General features: G+C 39.9%; 1 protein-coding gene across 6 annotated transcripts; it reads right to left on the reverse strand.

Moving 5' to 3' along the window:
• Positions 1-4050: 4050 nt before the first annotated feature.
• On the reverse strand, positions 4051-18399 carry LOC120693129 (phospholipid-transporting ATPase 2-like). Of its 6 annotated transcripts, none has more exons than XR_005682868.1 (25): positions 18213-18399; positions 17307-17498; positions 15914-16127; positions 15401-15517; positions 14576-14668; positions 14260-14434; positions 13302-13468; positions 12697-12801; positions 12074-12171; positions 11842-11984; positions 11372-11468; positions 11167-11276; positions 10921-11085; positions 10551-10705; positions 10397-10477; positions 10184-10304; positions 9601-9707; positions 8678-8809; positions 7452-7605; positions 6050-6167; positions 5791-5964; positions 5546-5617; positions 4898-5025; positions 4654-4804; positions 4051-4571 (listed from the first exon to the last, which is right to left on the reverse strand). XR_005682868.1 is itself a non-coding variant. In XM_039976536.1 (25 exons), the coding sequence occupies exons 2-25, from the start codon at positions 17426-17428 to the stop codon at positions 4242-4244; spliced, it is 3309 nt and encodes a 1102-aa protein (XP_039832470.1). In that variant the 5' UTR covers positions 17429-17498; positions 18213-18398; the 3' UTR covers positions 4051-4241. The 6 variants fall into 6 exon arrangements, 4 of the variants coding, with proteins under 4 accessions (XP_039832470.1, XP_039832479.1, XP_039832498.1 ...); XM_039976536.1 differs by having other exon boundaries at positions 5546-5597; positions 18213-18398; XM_039976545.1 differs by having other exon boundaries at positions 5546-5597; positions 18035-18383.
• Between the last annotated feature and the right edge of the window lie 390 nt (positions 18400-18789).

Consider the following 18789-nt stretch of genomic DNA (forward strand, 5'->3'; position numbering starts at 1 on the left):
CGCGGCGCCGTGCCCGCGAGGGAGGAGAGGGGCCTCGGCGGCCGGAGCAGAGGGAGGAGGAGGGGCCGGTGCCTGGAGCAGAGGGAGGAGGGCGTGGAGAGAGGGGCGGCGGACGGAGGAGGGAGGAGGAGGTTTGCGTCGGCTGTTGGAGAAACGACGGTTTGGGTCGTCACCCTTTACATTTCGCGAGACCCAAACATGAGAATGGGTCTCCTATTTAGGTTTTCTTTGGTGGAGACGGTCTTAGGCACCCCGCCCGGCCTTTCGACCAACCTGCAGCTTGCTGGCCTCAACCGAAAATACACATGCTCGATGCATATATAGCAACACTTCAGTGTTCAGTGGATTAAAGTCTCGGGAAAGAAGAGTTTCAAAAAAAAAATCCCAGGAAAGAAGAAGACTGGATTAAACTACTGTTTAAGAGGCTGAACAGTGAACACACATCAACGACATAGGTCCTTTTCTTTCCATGCTATAAGTAGAGCAGTAGACCATATTTTGGATCCAGCTCGCTTCTGAACATCACTAGTTGCATTATATTGGTCCTGATGATTTGTATTTAATAATAGAATAAAATGCACCGTGGGCACCTAAACTTACAGCACTGTGTCAAATAGGTCCATGAACTTAGAAACCGGACATCTAGCCCCTCGAACTTGCGAACACGTTCACCCCAGGTCCAGCCCGGTTTTGCATGGCTTGCATGACATTGTGCGGCCAGGAGTTGCTACAGTAACACCGGATTGCTACAGTATCATGGCTTTGTTTTTTCCCTTTTCTAATTTATTTTAGCTGAATCTTTGAAAATTCATAACTCTTCGATACGACATCGTATAAAAATGATTTTTATATGAAAATTGTAGCCCTCGAGGAGATCTACAACTTTCTAGTTTTGAGTTTTTTCATTGATGAAGTTAAGTTGCCCAAAAAAATTATACAAAAGTACAGCACCATAATAATCACGTACTTCTGCTTGTCGCACTAGAAAATTAATATATTTTCTGTTTGTTGTCAAATGAAGACATTTATATACTAAAATTTTAGCAACTCTAAAGATCTAGATTCTTATAGTTTTAAGTTTTTATATTTGAAGTTGTTAAGATGTCAATAAAACAGTATAAAGCAGCATATTAAGTACGCGAAAGACGTTAAGGCTTTATACTATTTTATCAACATCTTAACAACTTCAAACGTAAAAACTCAAAACTACAAGAATCTAGATCGTTAAAGTGTTAAAATTTTGGTATACAAAGTGTCTTCATTTGACAACAAACAAAAAATATATTAATTTTCTAATGCGACAATCAAAAGTACGCGATTATTATGGTGCTGTAATTTTATATAATTTTTTGAGCACCTTAACATCGTCAAATGAAAAATTCAAAACTAGAAAGTTATAGATCTCATCGAGGCTATAATTTTCATATAAAAAATCATTTTCATCCGATGTCGTATCGAAGAGTTATGATTTTTCAAAGATTCAGCCGAAATAAATTAGAAAAGAAAAAAACAAAACCGCGGTAACTATATCAAATCCGGGATTACTGTAGCAAATCACGACCGCACAGTGCCATGCAAAACCGGGCTGGACCTGGGGTGAACGGGTTCGAAAGTTCGATGGGCTAGATGTCTGGTTTCTAAGTTCATGGACCTATTTGACACAGCGCTGCAAGTTCAGGTGCCCACGGTGCATTTTACTCTTAATAATAACCCGATCACAAATCTAGTACCTGCGATCTTCCAACCCAAGATAAACTTTTATTTTAGTGGGAGTTTAGTGGCTCTCAAGCTCACTGTTCAGTTCTGCTAGTGAGAGCGTTCTCGTTGACGTCAATCTCTTGATCGGATAACTGTGAAGAATCGTTTCACCATCTGGTGTCTTTTGTGATCAGGTGGTAAGGAAGAATCAGTCTGTCTGAACGTATGAAATGGTTGGACGTGATGTGGTGACATATGGGAGTCCATGGAAATGCCTTATCCGATGAGATCTATGACTGAAGAAAATTAACAGGGACGCGCAGCAGACAAGATGCATGGTAGAAAAGCAGGTCTAGCTAGAAACTAGCTAGAAGCCAGTAGGAAGGACCGGGTACTCGTGTAAGCTAGGACAAAGGAGAGGTAGAATCATCTAGTAGACAGCTACTTTGAAGCACTTGGAAAGGGAGAGAGCGAACAATTAAAAGTTGAGTTCCATGTCAAGTAGTTGTTCCTGTTTATCATCGTCAAATGTGTAGAGTGTAGTGATAATATTTTTCTTTTGCGGGGAATATGTGAATGGGAATATTGGCGATGCTTGGTCTAGGATAAGATGGCCCAGCTCCAATTCCGTAAACAATTGATAAAACAACATTGGTTTGATGAAAATTATGTGGCCGCGTCATCCTGGCTGTATCGATAATGGCCATGGTCTTGCTTTCAGTTAATACAACCAATGGTTATATGTTCCACCAATATGCAAACATCATTTTTTTATGTTATGTGTCATGTAATTATGTTAAACTACATTTGACAATTTAAAGACGTTGGGTAGATACCTACCTCTGTGTCTTTGCCTCTTTGGGAGTCAGTCACACGCTTACTGCCTCCAACTCTCCAAGCCACCACTAGCTCTTCCGTCAAGAAGTGGTAGCGGTCACGGCATGGGTGATTGTGACATGAAGATAGCTTGGATACGATCGGTAGTGGACGATTGCGAGGAAGGGTCGAAGGGGCAGGTGCATCATCGACCTTCGATGGGCACATCGTCTTTTTTTTTTTCTCCTCCGGGGAAGTTTGGCACTTTATTTGGCTATATACCTATAATAATGTCTAGAAGGCTGTACAAAAGAATAAAGTATTTTCCAAAAAACTATGCATCACTTTTTTTCCTACGCGAGCAGAAATTTGACTACAGTGTAAATGGATGCTTACTTTTTTTTTCCTTTTCCCAAAAGTTGGTTACTCAATGGAGTTGGTGGAAATTGATCCGCAAAAATGGAACACCACCTCTAGCCGCGCAAGCAGCCTCACCAGAAAGCAAAATTCTTGTGCAACTGAGATATTAGTATAAACACCCGAATTTGCATGACAACCACATGATAGAAAAAAAGTGAAGAAAGGGGAAAGCATGCCTAGGAGGCCCTTTTCAATGGATCTGTATATTTTGCACCGGGCAAACTGATCTGGGGCACTTGGGCACCAAGGAGATGCAAGTTTTTCATGTAACTAGTCGCTCATAACCGCTGTTAGACAGCAGATAGACTTGCTCGTCGGGGCCTATCACATCCAGATCATTGTCCTCTTTGTGAACAAGAAGAAGAGACAATCAACCACCTTCTTTCGGCATGTGTTTGCCCGGCAATTTTGGCATCAATTTTTGGGCTATTTCGGATTTCAGGCTGTCACGCCACTTCCAAATGATGTGATTTCTTTTTGTGGTGGCAGCAGGCTGGTGACAGGATAAGTGATGGTGTGTTGCAGGGTTTCAATACCCTGGTCGTTCTGGGGGCATGGTCTATTTGGAGGACTAGAAATGATGTTGTATTTAATAGGATCGCTCTAGTGTTGATAGAGTCCTCTTGCTTTGCACGGGATGAAGCTGAACTTTGGATGCTTGCAGGTGCAAAGGGGCTGAGTGCGGTGGTTGCTGCCATGCTTCCTTATTAGGAGTCTTATATAGCGACGGACTAGTGGTCACAGTGGTTTTGCTTTTGTTTATCGGCGCGTCTGTAATTTTCAAACAGTGAACCCCAGGGGCCGGGGTGGTGGGGTGTGTCTTGGGTGCGTAATGGGGTGTGTATTTGGGCTTTTTTGGCTTTTTTTCTCTTCTTAATGTAATGATATGCAGCTCTCCTGCATATTCGAGAAAAAAAAGGGGGAAAGCATAAGGGTAAAAACGCAGCCGCACTGCATTATTTTGGGCCCGAGGGCATGTTACAGCTTAAAAGGCTTGTTTGGATATGTCCAACCTCCAGCGTAAATTCGGTCCTTTTGGCTTGACCGGGACGTTAATTATTTTCATCCATCTGATAGGCTGCAAAATTAATTTATTTTCCATAAGGGTACGTAGCGTACATAATATTTACCTATCTCTTTTTTATTTTTTTGCTACAAGGTGTAAAGAATACAGTGTCGAGTACAAAAGACTTGTCTTTTTAGTTTATCTTTTCGGGCAATATCTAGAAACATGAGCAGAACTGTACAACAACTAATTCAACTAACAGCTATTGGCTTTGTCATTCTGGTATACTGTTAGAAGTAAACTAATTAGCTTTTATATTCCTCGGGTGAGATGTTCTGGAATGTGCTGGCTGGAAGATGTCAAATGACGATGGCGCAAGGGATCTCCTGGATGCCATCGGTGAATCAGAAAGCAAAGGCTCGTAAACAGAGCTCTTATTCTTGACTGGCATTGTGGAACTCGATACCATATTATCTTTTTCTGACCTCAGTTGAGACTCCAGATTCACAAGGGTGTACATTGGCCCCCGTGAGCGCTCGGCCTTCTGAAGAATGTTGATAGCGCTAGGTCTGTATGTATATCTGAAATACTTCAGAGCTAATACAGGACCCGTTCCAACTCCACTGATCAGCTGGAAAAATGACATCTTATGATCACAATTGAATGGATGCGACCTTTTATAAAACCAAGCAAAAACATATAAAGAAGCTTACCACCAGTGTTATCCAGTATGATGGTTGTCTGCAAAGGCGAAACATGATTGTGTACATTCCAGAAGCTGGTATACTGCTGATGAAGAAGTTGATGACATAGAAGGCAATGAAGTTTCCCCATATGGCCAGGAGTTGGACAAATGTGAAGGAACTGAAAGTGAAAAGACAAGTAAGGACCAGTCTGACAAAATTTGTAGCAGCTCTAAGTTAGGACAGTAACGATCCAAGTTTTTCTAGTTCATACTTCATCTCCAATGTCACAACAAACGCCTGCAGCCAAATGCTTCCTGAGAGTGCAACCATTGACAGCTCCTCCATCTCACTTTTCTCATTCGCATATGCATGGATTGTTATCAAGAAAATAATGATTGCCTGCAATAACAAAAGAAAAGAGAACAGTACATTAACCGCATGAAAACAAACATACCAATTTAACTTCCTTCAAACTAGTTACTGTCTTTGATGGGTCATCTGCTAAAGTATAGGTCAATGTAAACATAATGGGTTTCACCGAGATATTTAAGGAAAGGCTACAGCAGAAACCCAGCAACATTCGAGGTACGCGTACACTTTTTAAAATGTAATTGTGAGGAACATGTAAGTAGGCACAGCGCAGCGCCAGATTGAGTGTGGTAGCTCCAGGGTTCATGAGCTAAATTCAAGGTTCTGGATCTCAAAAACCAGGCCTAAGGCAATGTTCTAGAATCAACTGTTCTCTGTTTTTTACTAATCCAATTTGTTATCAAGTTCTTTTGAATTCTGATGTTTCAGTAGTATTTAACAAGCAACACATAATTTCAGCACAACATCTTGAGCTCTTCTAGTGAAAATGCAGAGACTGCTATTTACAGACCAAGAGTAAAGTGGGTATAGTATAGAACAAAGAACTTACATGGTACAATGAGCGACCAAACCAACCAGCAAAAGTACTTGGATTGAGAAGTCTACAAGGATATTCAAATTACTGAAGGAAATTCAAACTGTAAAAAAAAAAGGGCGTACCCAGTGCCGTAGGCTTCCTGCACTGTGCAGGGTCTGGGGATAATAAATTATCTAGCAAAATATAATTATCTAGGATAATAAATCGCAAAAGAGATATAGGCCGTTAACAGCAACATGCAAAGGGGTATAATTTACCTTCCAGCTTGACAGTAAAGCAATATCTCTGGGTTTTGCATCACTGTCTTTTCAGATAAATCCTTGTCCAGGACGGTAGTTAAAACAGGAATGCTTGTGTAGAAAACATTATAAGCCATCAAACTAACCGAGTTGAATAAACTAGTTCCAGCAATGCCTGAAAGAAAAGAAAAACTGCATGCACAGAATATGAGAACATTAAGAAAAAGCCGTGCACACTATATAGTTGTAATAGAAGAACTGCAGTTGTATGACTTACAGTATCTGAATAAAGCAAATTAACAATGACTTATAGAAAGAATACTGCGAAAGAAATGCAGTTCGATTGTAAGAGTATCGCCCATGGACAAGAATCAGCCTTTTTAGAAACCTGAACTCTGCCAAGTAAAAGCAGAAGTGTGAAGAGTTGTCAGAAAGGTTGTAAACTTGCATGGTATTAAGTATTAAAAAGTCCAATGTTTAATCAAACTATTGTAGAATCTAGACTGAAACAGACAGGATGTGAATTCACACGAATTCATGACAAAACCACATTTAGGGAACTACAAGACCTCTCACATTGTGAAATATTAAGTAGCAATACAAAAGGAGATCTCAGGTCCGCAAATTTATTAGGTATTTGTGACCTTGAACTTGAACATTCAACTGCAAATTTTTTTGCATTTTCTCTACCCTGGACCTCTTGAGTCTACTTTGATAGTAGCTTGGTAGATGCTCCATCCGATTCACAGTATTTGTCTTAAGTCCATAGTGTGCACAAACCAATTGAGCACTACACCTTAGAAATGACCACACATATTTTATTAACTGACATGTTACAACCCTACAACCACTCAATATTTCTCAGGGTATAGTAGGGGTCAAGAGTGGAAATATCGAACTACATGATCATCTTGATGGAGTTGGACAACATTATAAGATGATGTTTCCACAGAAAATGGACATATATTTGAATTCACAGCTTAATTTACATGTGACGCCTCAAAAGAAACTGAACACATATTGGTATATCTGAAGTTCTGAACACAAATGGAAATGTTTGTATCCACTTGTTTGGCGCTGTCCATACCATACCGTATAGTCATTGATAGAATTACCTCAGGTTCCCCTCTTTTTCTAGAAGGAATATATACAGCAGTCTGACTAGATCCTTTTTTCCTTTCTTTTTTTGGTTGAGTGGAGACAATTAGTTACTGGTTAGTACAGTCATATTTAATTTCACAATCTACAAGTGAAACTTTCAATTCCCTGAAAACCTAGTAGAAAATCCACGCAACTAATCACCCAACCATATGCTCAGAGGGAGTCAAACTGTGGTTGTCTGCCAAAGAGCTGAGATGTCACAATTGGGCTATGTAACAACATTTGCTTTGAGTTTAAATTTGGTATTCCCGGACTCTCCTATATACTTTAACAGAGACACAAATGATTCACTTATAACCGATTTGAAGATGGTTGTGCACAGAGAACTAAATAGAGTTGACATACCAAAGAATTAAACAATATATTTCGCAATAAAAGCATGAGGGCAAAGAACAGCAATACTATCACAACTATCTGATATACACAAACCATGACCTGTAAATCTTACAAATATAAGATGTAGTGAACATAGAATAGTGGTAGCCGAAGAAAAAGATTCAAAAAGGTTAAGTACTTACTGCCAATGCTATAGTCGGCAGCCCTTGCAGCTTGAAGACCTTCCCTACCACTAATTCCTACACCAATGTCAGCCTGCTGTATCATCCTTACATCATTTCCACCATCACCAATAGCCAACGTTCGATAGTCACATGATTTTAGAAGCTTCACTAGCTATGGAAAAAGAGTATTAAGATGAGTACCAATACAAGGAGAAACAGAGTAGCACAAAAAGATTAGAAGAGAACAAAGGCCCAAGTAGAACTCTTATGGGTGTTGGTGTATATGTGAGCCCATGTATAGAGGCCCATCTAGAGGAACTATATATACCCACCCTTCTAGGGTTTGGGGGTATACATCTAGAGCCGGTTGTCTCCCGCTCCAGTACTAAGGCGGAGTACCGAGCTGTCGCTAACGGCGTGGCGGAGGCGTCATGGCTACGACAGCTCTTGGCGGAGCTCCACAGCCCGCTCGCCAAGAGCACGCTCGTCTACTGCGACAACGTCAGCGCCGTGTATCTCTCCACCAACCCCGTCCAGCATCAGCGGACGAAGCATGTGGAGATCGACCTACACTTCGTGCGCGACAGAGTCGCCATCGGCGATGTTCGGGTACTCCATGTCCCGACTACCTCCTAGTTTCCTGACATCTTCACCAAGGGATTGCCCTCCTCGACCTTCTCGGAGTTTCGCTCCAGCCTCAACATAGTCGGTGGCTAGTTGTGGCTGCGGGGGGGGGGGGGGTATTTGCCCTTTGTACTCTCTTCTTGTCCAGTCTTGAACACCGCTGCGCCGGTAGTTCAGACTGCGGGGGGGTGTTGGCTTTCTTGTTGTCCAGTCTTGAACACCGTTGCGCCGGTAGTTCAGACTGCGGAGGGGTGTTGGTGTATATGTGAGGCCATGTATAGAGGCACATGTATAGGAACTATATATACCCACCCTTTTAGGGTTTGGGGGTATACATCCATTATTCTCTCCTACAATGGGCCTCAAGTCAGCTTTTGCAGATCATTCTGTATACATGTGTCCAATTAAAAAGCAATCTACCACATTTTTTTACTAGCTCGGTATCTCCATATATAGTCAGTCATGTATACAGGTGTCTGGTAAAAAATGCATTTCTATCTTGCTATTTTAGTATCACAAAACTAAATTGTAATCTAAACTTATTCTATTCATACAAATAACTGATGCTGATGGATATATTTGGCTCAAGCAAGAAAAGAAAGCCGGTCATAAAGAATCACCTGTGCTTTCTGTGACGGTGTAACACGGCAGCATAATGCAGTCTTCGAAAGAACCGCTAGTTCAGTAAAAGCTTCAGTATAGTGTGTCAGAATAATCTCTAGTGCCCAGCCATCCACTACAAAAGCTAACTCCTGTTCCAAGCAAATACAAAAATATTTCGAGTCAAGATATGAACTTTCTTCAAGGTGTTGATATTGCCATAAAGGTAAAAATATGCACAGTCATCTTAATATTACATATATTTAAATAGGCCCATGGACCAACTGGCCACTGAACCATCGCAAATGGCTCATTTTGATCATGATATTTGAAAAGGGTTAAACTACTCATTCAGGAAACTTGTCTTTTCCCTCTCAAGGCCACTGCATCGGGATCAGAAAGGTAGGTTGGCAAGAAAGAAGAAACCAACAGGACGTCCCGTAGCAGATGAGGAAGTAGCAGTGGCAGGGAGTAGTTCAGATATGAGAGGAACCGATGGTGGCACAGATTCACAACCATACTAAAAATTTGGCCGTGTCTAGATAAGGGTTGAAGCAAGTGGTATCAGGACCAGCTAAAGCTCAGTAGACCACCTGCATGTAATTGTGAGTAATCAAGGTCAACATGCCACAGGCTAGTGATGTAGCAGATATGGGTAATCCCCTTTTAGCTAATGAAGCAATTTAATGCAACTATCATCACCAGATGTGCTTCTTCATCACCCAGTGAGAGGTGCTGTTGCAGTTGCCTGTGCCTCGTTCCAGCAGGTGATGGGCTTAGAAGAGAGGGCATTTTAATCCTTTTCTATGGTTAAGTTACCAAATAATATAGCCCCCACAAAGATCATAGTTTAGGGCCTATTTGGCCTTCCACATACTTAAGAAACCAAAATGGACATTTAAAAATCAGTGTGGAGGCAGGGGCATAATCCCTCTTAACGAACCTTAGGCTCTGATGACGTTATCCGCATGGTAAGCAGAACTCTTTCCAAACTTCTAGCAACTTCATCTTGAGTTCTCCCATTGATATGTAAGAGCTGCCCTTTAGGTTCTACAGACAAGAGATAAAAGTTAAAATGGTATTTAATTCATTTCCACTATTCAAGAAAAAACTGTACTGGGACTCCTCTAGATATACTTTTGATGAGCTACTCAGCTGACAATCTGACACTGGTTTTCTTAGTCCCTCTCCGTATATACTTTTGAGTAGTTAAGTCCACATACCCAAATTAGTATGATCAAAACACTTTCTATGCATTCAAGTTTATTCATGATTATATTTTACTTCTGTCTTTTTTCAGTTTATCGAAAGGGGATTAACATTTTAACACAATAAACTTCTTCAGAACTCTCGTCCCTCATTCAAAAAGGAAAAGAAACATAAAACCTCCAGATATGTCTCCTTTTCACTTTGCCCCACAAATCACATTTTGTACATTAACAAAGTGAATACAGAATAGGCACAAAGAGTTCCTGAAACTACAGTGGAGTAAAAATGTAAAACCTGGTTTACAGAAACACAAATACCTGAAGAAATTAAGTTGCACAAAAGAGCAATTTGAATAGCAGTGTTTTGTTTATCGCCAGTTAACATCCAGAAGTTGATTCCTGACTGCCTCAGTATTTCAATAGTTTCTGGTACCCCATCCTATGAACAGATCAAAACATAAGGACCGGTGAACACAAAAATGAACAATGCTGTGTTGTTACATAAGATGAAAGCAAAGCAAAAAGTAGAACCTGGAGGCGATCTTCTATTGCGCTGACACCTAGAATCTCCAGGCTATGTTCTAATTTTTGGCAAACCTCAGCAACTCTCCACTGATCAAAGCAAATATCGAGGAATTATTTTTTGTGAAATTTTTCTGGATGATTAAGAAAAGATGATAATTACCTCCCTGTCAATCAATGCGCTATTGGCTTCCTTAAATGATTGAGACCATTCAGTGTATTCCTCTGATTCCAGCTCGCGCCATCCCAAGCAGAGTGTGCGCAACCCCAACTGAGCATATTTGTCAACCGCATCAACAAATGTCTTTGTCTGTTGTCCTGAAAATTCAGTAATTGAGTTGCATCAACAAAGTTTCAATGTTCTACTTTGTGAAGACCCACAGCCAAAGTCTCAACCAGAACAAACAGCTTAAGTAAAGAGTGAATTAAATCTACGCCACAAAATATGAATAAAGTACATAAATGCCAGATTTTAAATTTAAAATATATAAAGGATACGAGAAAATTCTATAATCAATAATTGAGGCGATTACCGGAATAAGCACAAGGAAGCATTGCCTCATCAGCGCCTTTGGACAAGAGAAAAATCTTGCCACTCTGACAATCCAAAACGACAACAGACATTCTTTTCCGATCAGATGTGAACTCAAGAATGTCAAGTATCTCATATCGCATCACTTGCAGGTTGAAGTGAATTTCTGCTTAAGTAGATGTCTAATTATTTAGCAAATGCAACCATACAAAATGAAATGACCAAATTTTGGAGTCATAAAACCTACCTGCATTATTTCCATTTTTGCTGACAAGAACCATATGTAAATTTGCTGCCGCATTAACAAGAGCATCCTCATCCTGGGACTGGGCTTTATAAAAAACTGATCCGCTAGGACTGGAAGAAGTAGCACAAAGGACAAGAATAAATAAATGATAATAAGAATGAACACAATACGTGGGGTGAAACTGTCAGATGGATGAAAATCTAACCTTTTTATAGGAATTACTGTATTGCAGAGTGACATGACTGTCAAAAATTTGATGACATGAGGAGAATTATTGGCAATAGCATTCAGTAGTTCAACATCTAAACAGGGAAACCGATTAGTCAACATAAATATGAACTTGGAGTATTAGGTAGTTCATATTTTAAATAAGTGCTAAGTGCATTTTGGTATCAAAAGCGGAAGTGGTTAACATGGCTTACAGATTTAGAAGAAAATCTTGCAAGAACAATGAAAGTTAGCAAAAGAGAGGCTAATTTTATTTATTTATTTTTTGCGACCATGCTGTGACAAGATTAATGCTTTCGAAAGATGAAAGCTGGCAAGGAAGGTGGCAGAACCCACAATATGATCATGTTCTGAGAAATTAATGAGAAAGCACAAAACGATCCTAGCTTGTGCAAGTATTAACAGCAGATTCAGAAAGAAAATAGTTAACTGAATATTAGATATAACCTGTGAGTGCATCTCCACATTCATTCCCATAAAAGGTACCCCCAACACAGCACCTTCTGAAGATCATCTTATTCTCAGTCAATGTCCCAGTTTTATCTGTCAAAATATATTCAACCTGCCCCAAGTCTTCACTAATTGCTGTGCTGAAAATTATTGTGAGAAGGTAGATTTAGCAAATGGAAAAGGGCAATTGTCCATCTGCTTATCAATAGAAATATGCAAGATTACTTACTTTGCTGCATGGGCAGGTGTGTTATTTTCCAGGTCATACATATCCTCATCCCAATCTATGAACTTTGCATACAGACTTTTAACAAAGTCCAAAGAAACCTACAAGACATGAAAAACTTACATGTGAGCAGTGAGAGATTCATATGGTATGAGTAAAAATTAGTGTATCTACCACCCAATGTTTCCCTCTAGCATTGCGGCATTGCCTACTGAAGAAAAGAGAAACTACATGCAGAAGGAAACTAAAATGGAGCCTTCACAGCATACAGGATGATGCAGTGCACAGACCACAGAACTATGCTAAAACAAACAAGGGTTTCAATATTTTTTTAGTGCAAACCAGTTTACTATGATGTATGGAGGCGCAGTCCATAGACCAGAGGAACCAGACATCCAGAAACTACAACCTGCCGGGGCATATGGAGCCATGCAAATGTAACTATGCAATTGTGACAAGTTTTTTGCACCAATTAAATGGTAAACACCGCATGATCGCAACACCACATTGTGAAGAGGTTGATGATTGAAATATATGCCAACTAGTTGTCAGAGAAATAGTTGTGCCATCACATGAGAAGTGGAGTAATATTAAAACCAAGTGAACCGAAAGACTCATAGACATACCTTTATTGAAATGGGAATCATAATAGAACACAATAGTTCAAACCGCAGAGGTATAACCAGAATCTGATACCATGGTTCGTTGTCATCATACTTAACATACCATTGCTACAAGACAGGAAGAAGAACGGATGATCAGCAAAATAAAGATGGACCAAAAGAACAGTGCGGACATGTATAAGTCAGCTAACAGATGCGAGCATGTTGGTTGGGAATATTACAGAACTCATCGAGCATGTTGGGAATATTACTTGGACTTCAGGCCACAAGGAAAGGAGTAGACCATAGCTCAGTTGGTGAGAGATGCAAGCGCACACACCCACCACTAAAAAACTCCTCACCTCTGATTTGGGTGCCTATTTTTCTATCCTTAGTCCCTCCAAAGTGACCCATCTTTTTATAACTTGTAAATGTAAATCCTAAAATGGCAAAAATTGAACATTTGAAAAGAGATTCGTATTAAAGACTTGACATATAACCTCATTGGTCATTTGTGACAAGCTATACATTTACATCTTGCAATATTTTATCTTTCCAAGTACCCAGTGCACTAGTAGCAGTGAAGCTAACATGTAGGACATGGTGAGAAAATTTACAAGCAAAACTACCTTGCGAGCCTCTATGTCCTTCCAAACATTGCCTGCAGCCCCAAGAACAACAACGACTGTAAGTTGAAATAAGAATATTGCACCAGTAAGCTTATCGATCATTGCATCCATAGCAGTTAGCTTGGGTTCTGGGACACCCCTACTCATTCCCAACTTAGTTTTATTGCCTGGAAAGTGGAGATTACATCAATGGTAAAGTTGAAGTTTAAAATAAATCAATGTATCAAAATCTGATTCATATGTAGAAAGGACAATACTGGAAAAAAAATTGCCACTTTTTTGCAAATTATCATAACACCATAAAAAACAATGTGTCATACATAATTGTTGTAAGGCTAAACAGCATATTATTATAGAAGACCTCAACCTATTTTAATTTGTGCAATCAAGGTGCTAAAGTGCAATATCATTGAGTTCATTGACAATGAAGCCCTTTAAGTTCAGTTTTGTTAAATAAGCATCACTGGATCAAATCAATTCTCATCTCATAGTAATTAGATATATCCGTGGAAATGGTTTAATTGGACAGTTTTAGTAGTGGAGGGGCAAAATTAAACGATATCAAATAATAAGATTTGGACCGACCTTATGCATTTATGAATTTCTTCGTGAGTTAGTACCTCACTTAAACCTGTTGAGCTGCCAGGTTATTGCACTTCTGCATCTAAGGTAAAATGCACACCCGTTTCGAAAGGTGATGAAGAACTAGACACTGACAAAGCACCCATCCACAAGAATGCTAAAATGTAAGGTAATCCAAATCCAGGTTGTCAACTTAATCAATATTGTCAACAGCAGCCTAGTTTGCACTGATAGTGATACAACATTTCACTAACATTCCAGAAAAGGTGGTCATTCCATGATTTTTGTAGGATGGCCTCATTCCTCACCTTTTGTATTAGCCTTGTTTCGTTACACGAAAATAAACGAAGATCCTAATAGTGTGTGAACAAGCTACCTGTATAAACTGCTACTCCACAAGCCCATTCTGTATTTCTCAAGTAGCATGACTGTAGCAATGTGTTATTGATAGTCAATGGACAGATGTCATTGTCAATAAATGGAGGAAACAGGCGGATGTTTGCATCGAATCTTCTTATGTCTTTATCTGGTATCGGGCACTCAATCACACCCTGTTTAGTTAAGTCATATAGGTAACAAAAAGTTAAATGAAAGAATACCACTCTGGGGTTTCCCAGCTTTTTTTGCACAAGGGAAAGGTTAAATGAAAGCATATCTGTAAAAAAAAAGAAAAAGAAAATAAATTATCTAACCTTTATTCTGTGCAACTGTTCAAACTCAAGTCCTACACAAGGTGGTGGACTTACTCTTGTCTTCAAATCAGTTTCCCCATCAAGAGCAGCTGTCTAGAAAAAAATATATAATTCAAGAATGGGAAGACAATATATATACAATCTGTAAAGCACTAACTCGGGACAAAAATAAACTCAAAAGCATGTCCCATGTAAGGAGAATAGAACTCAAGGTAATAAAAAAACCTCATTGCCAACAACGATTATTTTGGGAACAATGTTTCCTTAGTTAGGTTATGACAAGCAATTTTATTGTATCAGAATTTGGCCTGAAAATGAAAAGGAAATCTTTATTGAAAATTAAATCAAAGGTAGTTTCAAACTGTTCAATCGACAGGTAGGATACAACTTGAGCTATCTCTTTGGTGCTAGAAAGATAACTATTATAGCATAAAGGCAAATGAGATCTACTCAGATGTGGAGTTTAGTTCAGTAGCTCCACATCCAAACGAATAATAGTTTCTTATCCAAATAAAACTAAGTAAAATATAAACTAACTCATATTTATCTTCAAACACCCTCTATAACAACAGTCAAGCTAAGGGATTCCAACCGCAATGCATTACTAATATGGAGATTTCAACATATTGTTTATGAAAACACAATGGGATCACTAAAAGAAATAATCCATGTGCTGAAGACTTGAAGTTCACTTTGGCCCACGACCTAAATGCAGTTCAAAGTTTAGCCACATGGCCAAGACAGTAAAGTTATCACCTGAGCAAACCATATGTATATGACACAGAACACATAGAAGGTGTGTTATGGGGTACTGCATCTATTTACCTCAATGTGACAAAGGCCTTGTGGTTCAGATGTTCCCAACAAAACAAGATCACATGGTACTTCTTCATTCTCTCGAATCCAAACTATGTTACCAACACGGATATCTTGAGCTTGAATCTGTGTTTGCAGAAACTGGAGAGTTATTTATAGGTTCAAAGTTCCCACAACTGTGAAAAGAAAAGGTACATACTGAAAGTAAAGTGAAAATTATTAGATTTCAATAGTGTCCTTGGAGGTAAAAGCTACACAACTAACTGAAGCAAACTCTCACAACAAATATTGTAATAGGAATAATGCCTCAAATGGATTATTGGCCATGCATAGCAAAGTGGTTACATGATTTAGCCATGAATGCCTGAAACAAGAAGGTTATGTGGAGATAGTTTGCATTTTACTTTTCAGATACAGAAACAATTCTGTTTTTCCCTATAATTTCAAATTAAATGCTTAACGTCATATCTGAAAGCCCAAAGGTTACATTGCGAAATGATAGAACATGGAATAGGAACATACATGTTTCCGGGCACCATTCTTAACAACCCACACTTCTTTTTCATTTGCTTGTTTGTCTGAAATATACCTATTGTAATCATCCCATGCCTCTTTGGTTGCGGAAACTGCAAAGATAATTATAAGTGGGCCCCAAGTGCTTGCAGGATTTACAGGAGTGATAAGTGACCATAGTTGTAGGCAAGCTATCAGTAAAAAATATTGATTCATGAAGCGCCTGAAACATTAAAAGAAACATGAGTAACTCTTCCATTCCTACCAATTAACTTATGCAACACACCAAGGTCTAACATGCTCGCAATCATGTGTTTTTTAAGTCAAAGGAATACAATTAATGTCTATAGCAATCGCTCCCCAGTGATAAGTGACCATAGTTGTAATTACCCTAAACCCTAGTGAAAAACTAGTGATGGTTTTGGTTGGGGATCAAACCATGACTGGCCAACCAAAAAGATACAATTTGGCAGCATGGAGCATTCTTTTACACGGAAAAAGTCTAGTCTAACAAATCTACCATCCTTTGTTCAAAATTCAGTAGGAAAGAAGCATTGTAACAGCACTAAGCATCAACAGTGTTGCCAACACAAACTCAGGTATCCCAATCAAACATGGTTGGAGGGAATAATTTCACATGCTCAGCAAAAAAAAAGGATCTGGGAATTTTCTTCATACATACTATTTTCTAAGGGTAAGATACTAAGATAGCATCTGCATTACTAAAATCTAAGTAGAATGTTGAAGTAGCACAGCTAAAAAGATCGAAGACCTTATCCTATTCATGCATCACCTGTCAAAACCTATTGCACACAGTAGTAACAAAGGGTCAAGCAAAAGGACTGCATTTATAATATCAACTACATCATAGCAAGCCTGACAACTCCTCTCCATCACTCAGATTCCCCAAGTCTGCCACCCCTTCCCCTCACTTGCAAAGTGCATGTCTTTCTCTGTTTCCCAGCCAGGAGATCACATGTGCATCCCAGTGTGTCAAACAGATAAAATTAACTCAAGTGTCAATGCTGAGCATCCAGATATATGAAAAACAACCAATGTACTAAACTTATGTGCACAAACAGATATAACAGGGGCTGAAGACTGTCCATCTCAATATTCATAAACTAAAGAAAATTATCAGGGCACACCTCAACAGGCAGCAGCAAACACATCTGAAATACACAGACAACCAAAACAGACAATTCCATTATTTCAGTTGACAAACGATATCACTATGCACACCACCAGAGTTCTACCAATTGAATGTTGTATTCTGAAGAGGCAACTAAAACATGCAGAAAAGTTGATTATCACAGTTCTTGTCACCAGGCTTCTCCATGTGCAACTGTACCAACATACTTTCATTCAAAAAAAAATTGAATAAATACAACTAGTCACAAACCTGAATTGTTCCCATAGGTTTTTCGGCAAGAAGTTCAATAAGTTGTACTTTGTATTAGAAATGCGATTGTCACAGTAGTCATTCTGGCAAGACTCGTCATTTATGTAGACAAAACGCTTCATTCCCAAAAAATAACCATGCACGCTATGATAATCTCTTCAGCTTGATTGTCCAGATAAGCTGATCAAAAGCCTGGTTAGAAATATATGTCAGCAAAAAAAAAACATCAGCTAAATAGGAGCCGCATGTGAATCTACATATTTAGGCCACCAACTATTGTTGAAATGTTAAGTATGCAATGCAATACAATTAATATGTACTTCCTTCAGTTTCAACGAACTGGGACTAAGAATGATAATACACCCAAAAGTACTACAAAATCTGATATGGCAATGCGTTGCAAAGTATATATTATATTCTTTTACAAAATTGAAAATTCTGCATAGTTTAATAAAGACCTGGAAAAAAACGAGTGCACAAGAAGCCTATAGGATTGTGACTACTGGAAGAAATGGATACTGGAGTCATTCGGTGAATAATACGTTGCTGCACCCTGATGACTGCAATTCGAAGTAGAAAACTAGTAAAAGCGCCAAACAAGCCATTTTATCAACATGTAACTCTAATTTCACAAGTAAAGCAAATGAGCATGATATAATGCATTGAGATTGTCTTCTGAGTCCACATAACTAATGCATCAAGGACTCCAACTAGAACCACATGCAAACCTTAAAAGCTCAAGTAAAACTTTCGTGGTTTGTTTAAATCCATCTCGGTTGCTGACGACTGAAGGACCACTACCACGATCAAGCGCCTGCGCTCACATCCACACGTGCGCTCCAGCGAGGGGATCTCGGTGGGTTCGCGCAGATCAGGCGAGAGGGGAGGAAGCCGCGAGCGTCACACCTACAGCGGCGGGGAGGTAGCGGGAGTAGTCCGAAGGAGGACGCGGGTTCGCAACGACAGCCCCCTTCCAGATCTAGGCGTCGGCGGGTGCAGAGGACGGCGCCGGCGATTCCCCCAAGCGGCAGCGCGTCGGGGTCACGGCGAGAAGAAGATCGACAGAAACGCTCGGTCCCGGCGGGTCAAGAGGAAACTGTTTACTAGACCCGTTTGCACCTAAGTCTAAACCGAACGCTTCGGCCTGCTAGCAGCCCCAGGCCATTCGCACGCGTCCAATTCCAAAGGCCCAAATCCAGCCCAAGTGCCGGATGATAAAAGCCCAAAGCCTATCCGCGGCTAAAGGCTTAGATGGGCCGGTCCGTACGATCGTGAGCTGCGGACTGAAACACCGCCACGCGAACGAATGGCATTATGCCGCCCGGCCAACCACCATTCCTCACTTCAGCGTTGCATTTGCCCAAATGGCAGGGTTGCAGTCTCTGCAGACATACGATGCCAAAGTTTCTCACACAGCATTTTCCTATCAGGTGTGCTAATCCCTGACGATTTACATCTTCTGTTCTACATGACCACCGTTTCT

The sequence above is a fragment of the Panicum virgatum genome, chromosome 2K, assembly GCF_016808335.1.
Source record: "Panicum virgatum strain AP13 chromosome 2K, P.virgatum_v5, whole genome shotgun sequence".
Classification (NCBI taxonomy): domain Eukaryota; kingdom Viridiplantae; phylum Streptophyta; class Magnoliopsida; order Poales; family Poaceae; genus Panicum; species Panicum virgatum.

Bases quoted from the DNA above. Each gene is read 5' to 3' on its own strand.
- LOC120693129 (XM_039976536.1), bottom strand. From the start codon at position 17,428: ATGAAGCGTTTTGTCTACATAAATGACGAGTCTTGCCAGAATGACTAC. The intron at 11,985-12,073 runs GTAAGTAATCTT...AATAATTTTCAG, and splicing joins ACACCTGCCCATGCAGCAAA to CACAGCAATTAGTGAAGACT. The intron at 5,026-5,545 runs GTAAGTTCTTTG...TTGTTATTGCAG, and splicing joins TTGGTCGCTCATTGTACCAT to GCAATCATTATTTTCTTGAT.